This window comes from Momordica charantia, assembly GCF_013281855.1.
Source record: "Momordica charantia cultivar OHB3-1 chromosome 3 unlocalized genomic scaffold, Mcharantia_2.0 BLBB01000003.1, whole genome shotgun sequence".
Lineage (NCBI taxonomy): Eukaryota > Viridiplantae > Streptophyta > Magnoliopsida > Cucurbitales > Cucurbitaceae > Momordica > Momordica charantia.
This window is the reverse complement of record NW_028275161.1, coordinates 20,711,235-20,716,582: the sequence shown is the minus strand read 5'-3', so window position 1 is coordinate 20,716,582 and position 5,348 is coordinate 20,711,235. Positions and strand designations below refer to the sequence as shown.

Sequence of the window (5,348 nt, the reverse complement as noted above, 5' to 3'; positions counted from 1 at the left end):
GAAGCTTGTCCTGTGTGTTTATGGCTCGATGAAGAATGCACATATGAAGAATTTGCACTTCTTGGGATAGATATGTTTCCATAATTTTGTGAAGTGTCTGTACTGTGGTTGTTGTTGCTGCCCCGTAGTCTTGTTTTCAACGATTTCACAGTAAAAATACCATCCCGGGAGAAAATCCAGGTTGGAGCATCAGAGCCTCTGTCTTCTGATGGTGCAGGGAACGAATTTGATATGCTGCGCCATGGGACAAGCTCCCTATCCATAAGAGGTCGCTTTGGAAAAAATTCCATGAATTGCTCTTCTGATAAAGAGAGATCATCTTTGGCAGATAAAGCATAAAGATGGGGTGGGGGGCCGCCATTGCCTGCCCAGTTATGATGCCAAAAAATGTCCAGTTATGGTGCCAAAAAGTGTCTCTCGACCATTTCACAATTTCCAAAAATGTGTGTCATCTTTGAAAATTAACAAATACTAAAACATATATATTATTTGAGTTCTATAATCGTTTAGTTCGAATCGGAAACCTCAACATCAATGTTAATCAATGATAGATAGCTTAAATTTACCTTAATCCAATTAGCTTATAGAGATTGTATGTTTAAACTTGTCATTTCTCCCCTATTTAATATTGATTTTCACTCGTTAGATCTTGTTTGAAGTATAATTTTAGAGTGAGTATTAATAATAAGGGAGAGTCTTTTGCCGGCCAATGGACAGTACCCTCCCTTTAGTTCCCATTTCGGTTTATCTTGTTTACCAGTTGACTCCAATTGACGTGCTATCTTGAAGTGATCCCTTTTCTATTGAAACATGCATAATCCCATCGTATTCCAAATCACATCCATGAATCGAAATGAGGAGTATACTCATCCATCAACCCTTTGATAATAGTTGTCTTATCTCCGTGGAGTTATAATCGGACAAAATATATTACTTGAGAGTTCAAAACATGTAAAAAACACTTTTTTTTTGTTTTATTGAAAAAAGTTTAGTATATACATTTTTATTGTTGTTTTCTAATTTTAATTGCAACCAAAAATTAAAAAAGGAAAATTTGTTACTGAGATACCGCCGTCATCCGCTCTACCCTCCATCTTAATTTAGAAAGTGAAACAGTCCATTAATTAGGTCTTGAAGTGTATATTAAGAGACTAATTATGGCCAAATTTTAGCACACCAAACGCACATACTCTCTCACTTTGCAGTCAGTCAGAGAAAGAAGAGTTCGAAAAAGGTTGAAAATCCATTTCATAATAATGTGTTCTTTGCATTTTATATAGGTCACCTTGTTGATCGAGTAGTAGTTATCACGCGTTTGACTAATTCTTAATTTTTACAGGTACCTCCGTTGATTAGAACAGATAATTAATGGGGTGAGATTGAGACAATCAGTTTGATTGTTTGAGATAATTTTCCTATGTTTTTTGTTGATCAAATGAACTAACGCTTTGGCTTCAATTTTTGTTTAATTCCCTTATTTTTGTATAATGCAAAATTTTCTGTTATCATACTCGGTGTGCAATAGGTAAAGTTTCCGTAGAATTATGTACATCGAAAGAAGCCAAATTCATAGTTTGATTATGCTTTGTTACGGTCTAATTAATTACTTCTAATTTTGTGTTTTATTTACATTTTTATTGCTTCTATTGATCCAATGGCCAAGTGCCACGTAAGGTATTGGGTTTCCTAGCACCTCTGCCTAACTGATTAGGAATAGGGATTAGGGAACCAATAATTTTTCATATTACAAAATAATATAATTATTAAATCTTAACGACAAAAAATCTTTACTTTTTCTTGGTTTGCAGAATTTAAATTTTGGGAAATATTCAAGTTTTTAGATGAAGATGGGACCAATAGAAATGCAGGAATCGAGGAGGGTTATTATTTGTAATTGTAAAGATCAGGATGTTGTTGTTGTTACTGTTCATGATGCTGATGCAACAGCAAAAGGGAGCAATTATAATAATCCTAATCACACTGTTTGTAAGTATTTGTTCTTTTTGGTATTGTTTTTCTCGACGGAATTTCGTATTAGTAGCGATAATTTGTTTGGCTGTACAGTCAAAAAGAAAAGCAGGAGTCTTGAGTTATATAAAGCGGCACGCAGCGGTGACTGGAAGACGGCGAAGTCTATATTTGAATTGGATTCATCAACTCTTACAATGAAGTTAAATGATGAAGGAGACACTGCTCTTCACATTGCTGCTGCTAAAAAGCATGTCTCTTTTGTGCATAATTTGGTTCAGCTCATCTCCTCATCCGACTTGGCTCTCAAAAATGATAGAGGAAATACTGCCCTCACTATTGCCTCTATGTCGGGTGTTGTAAAAATTGCCAAACTAATGGTGGACAAGAATCCCACTCTCCCAAATCTTCTCAATCCTCAAAATCCTCAAAATCCAATTCCTGTTTTTGTTGCAATTGCTTACAAGCGCAGAGACATGGCTTCCTTCCTCCTCTCTAAGACCAATTTCTATGCTTTACATACTTCTCAACAGATTCAACTTTTTATTGCTACCATCTCCCTTGATTATTATGGTAATTAATTTGCCTTCCATCATAATTTATCCGCATCAAAGTTTGCCAATTAATTAATTATATCTTTCTCCTTTTTCTTAAACAGACATAGCATTGAAAATTCTTAAAAAGAAACCAGAATTAGCATTGGAACGGAGGGAGGAAAATGGCGACACAGCTTTGCACGTCCTGGCCAGAAAACCATATGGAACAATTGGTAGCAGTAGTGAGCTTCGGAAAACATATCTAAAATTCTGTAATACCGTGAGATTTCTAGGTACGTAAATATATATATCTATTTGAAGCACAACTATATGTATATATATGATATGATATGATGTGTTATATCATGTTTTCTCTTGCTAGGCTTCAAAGGACTCTACAATAAACTTTTGATGCAAACATTAGCTCGTCGAGTGGTTGAACGTTTATGGGAGGTTATTTTTGGTAGCCTTAAAAAAGACGATATGAAAAAGTTGATCCAAAGTCCCTCTATATTAATGCACGATGCGGCAAGAGTTGGAAATGTCGAGATCTTAATCGTGCTCATTCGTTCATGTGTTGATCTGATATGCATAGTTGATGATGATAATAAAACCATGTTTCACGTAGCAGCTGAAAATCGACAGGAAGATGTCTTCACTTTAATATATGAGATAGAAAGGATAGACCCAATAATGACGAGAAGAATATTGTCTATGAGTTGTGAGAAAAATAAATGCTTCAGCATGCTACATATGGTTGCAAATTTGGCTGCTCCATCTCACTTGAGTAGAGTCTCCGGAGCTGTTCTTCAATACCAACGAGAGAGTGCATGGATGGAGGTATGTAGAATCTTTGATAATCTATACGCACGGTTTAATAACCAATCTCTTTCTAAATTTTGAAAAACTTTAGAAAAGGAGCCCTCTTTTGAGAATACAAAAACCATTTCTACCGGTTATGTTTCTAATAAATATTAATATTGTGCTATGGGAATGAAATTTTAATTTTACTTTTATCGTTTCTATTTTTTGCAATATATATATATATATATATATATATATATATATATATGATATATATATATATTTGAATTCTGTGTTAATAATTTCTGTTTTTATAATTTCTTTATAGTTTCATTTAATATTTTTCTTTTCCAAAATTCATATTTTAAAATTTTCTATTGTATAATTTATGTTTTGTATTAATTATTTTTTTTAATTTTATATTTTCTCATAAATTATTTGCTATTTTTAAATTAAAAAAATTATTTTAAAAATTTATTCTTTATTTAAAACTAATACTTTAGACTTTTATGTCAAAAAATAAAAAAAATAAAAAATTATATAGTAAATTGTATTTCCTTTAATGAATTATATTCTTTCAAGTATATTTTATATTATATCCACTAAATTTTATTTTACCTTAAAATAAAAATAAGTCAACTTGAACTAAGACATATATCTCTAAGGTCGTGAGTTTGAATCCTAAAACAATAAACAAAATGGTTACCAAATTTATTCCGATTTTTTATTCGGAAAAACTTAAGAAACAAGAAAAATATCTAAGATTTGAAATGTTGTAAAATTGAAGGCCGTGCAGGACATGATCAAGTTTTCTGAGCATTGTATGATTGGATCTGTTCATTTACGATTTAATCATGGGATTCTTGATCTAGCTTATCATAGATGTTGGTCGCCCAACCCTTTGTTCGCATTGATGCATGATGACCTTCTAGGCGAGTGTAGAGAGCAGATCAGAATTACAGCATTCACGTGTATGTCAATGGCAACCTTAATTATAATTGTGGTTTCCATAGCATCCTTCATGATGTCAAAGGCCAATTATGGCCATGGGGACAGTACTACAAACAATAATATTATAATAATTCATACTTTCTGGCAAAACCATGGATTCACTGTGTTCAGAACATTAAACATTGTATCTGTGGTGTCATCTATAACTTCGATACTCGGCTTTCTATTTCTTCTTCTGCCGCGCCATTTTGAAGGTGATTTCTTGGAATTGGTGCCCATTAAGTTGATGATGGGACTGATGATGCTATTTGTTGCTGGAGTATGCATGGTGTTGGCTTTTAGTGTCATCTTCTTCACTGCAAATCATCAACCAAAGGCTAAGCCTTTGGTGGCTATTGGGGCAGCATCCACCCTTCCATTTTGCTATGTTTGTGTGGTTCACTCAAAACTTGTGGTGGGTTTTCTGCGGTTTTCTTATTGGTATAAATTCTCTTTGAAGCGCTGCAAAAGAAAGTTATTATCCTAGCTAGCATTAAGATTGTTGGAAAACTTAGATTTTGTTTTTGTGTTATGGGTTTATTAATTTTGTTGATTGATTACATATGTGGCGTTATGATCATGGAGTGGCTAATGTTCTCTTTAAATTTCTTTGGAAAAAATAATTTTGGAATTGCAATTATATTTTAGATTTTATTTTCCCTTTATTCTTATAATTTATATAATAAAATATTAGGGTATCAAGAGTATTCCGAGTATCGATCCTCAGGAACAAATGAAGTATTTTTAATGAAAATGAAGCTGATCGGCGACTTTGTTATTGGTTTTTGGTGTGACAAATAATAAGGATAATGTTGGTTTTGATATTTAAAGACTCAATGCAATAAACCAAGCCTAGTTACATGACAAAGTTTTCCAACTAGGCGCCTTTATTTAATTTCATCGGTTTTACTTCGCTGTCTCCTAATATGTCTATTAGAAAAAAGAACTTAATTTGATAAAAACCAACCGTAACGTATTTTGACGGGTAATAAAATACATGATTAAAAGATGAATAGAATTAAAACAAACTGAAAATGGTGGAGTTGTAAC

The 5,348-nt window shown here is 32.9% G+C and overlaps 1 protein-coding gene across 1 annotated transcript; it reads left to right on the top strand.

The window, feature by feature from the left end:
* The first annotated feature begins 1,847 nt into the window (after positions 1-1,847).
* Positions 1,848-4,785, top strand: LOC111009030 (uncharacterized). Its single transcript, XM_088122247.1, has 4 exons — positions 1,848-2,541; positions 2,627-2,797; positions 2,887-3,344; positions 4,096-4,785. Exons 1-4 carry the CDS (start codon positions 1,848-1,850, stop codon positions 4,783-4,785), a joined length of 2,013 nt encoding a protein of 670 aa, XP_087978373.1.
* Positions 4,786-5,348: the final 563 nt, after the last annotated feature.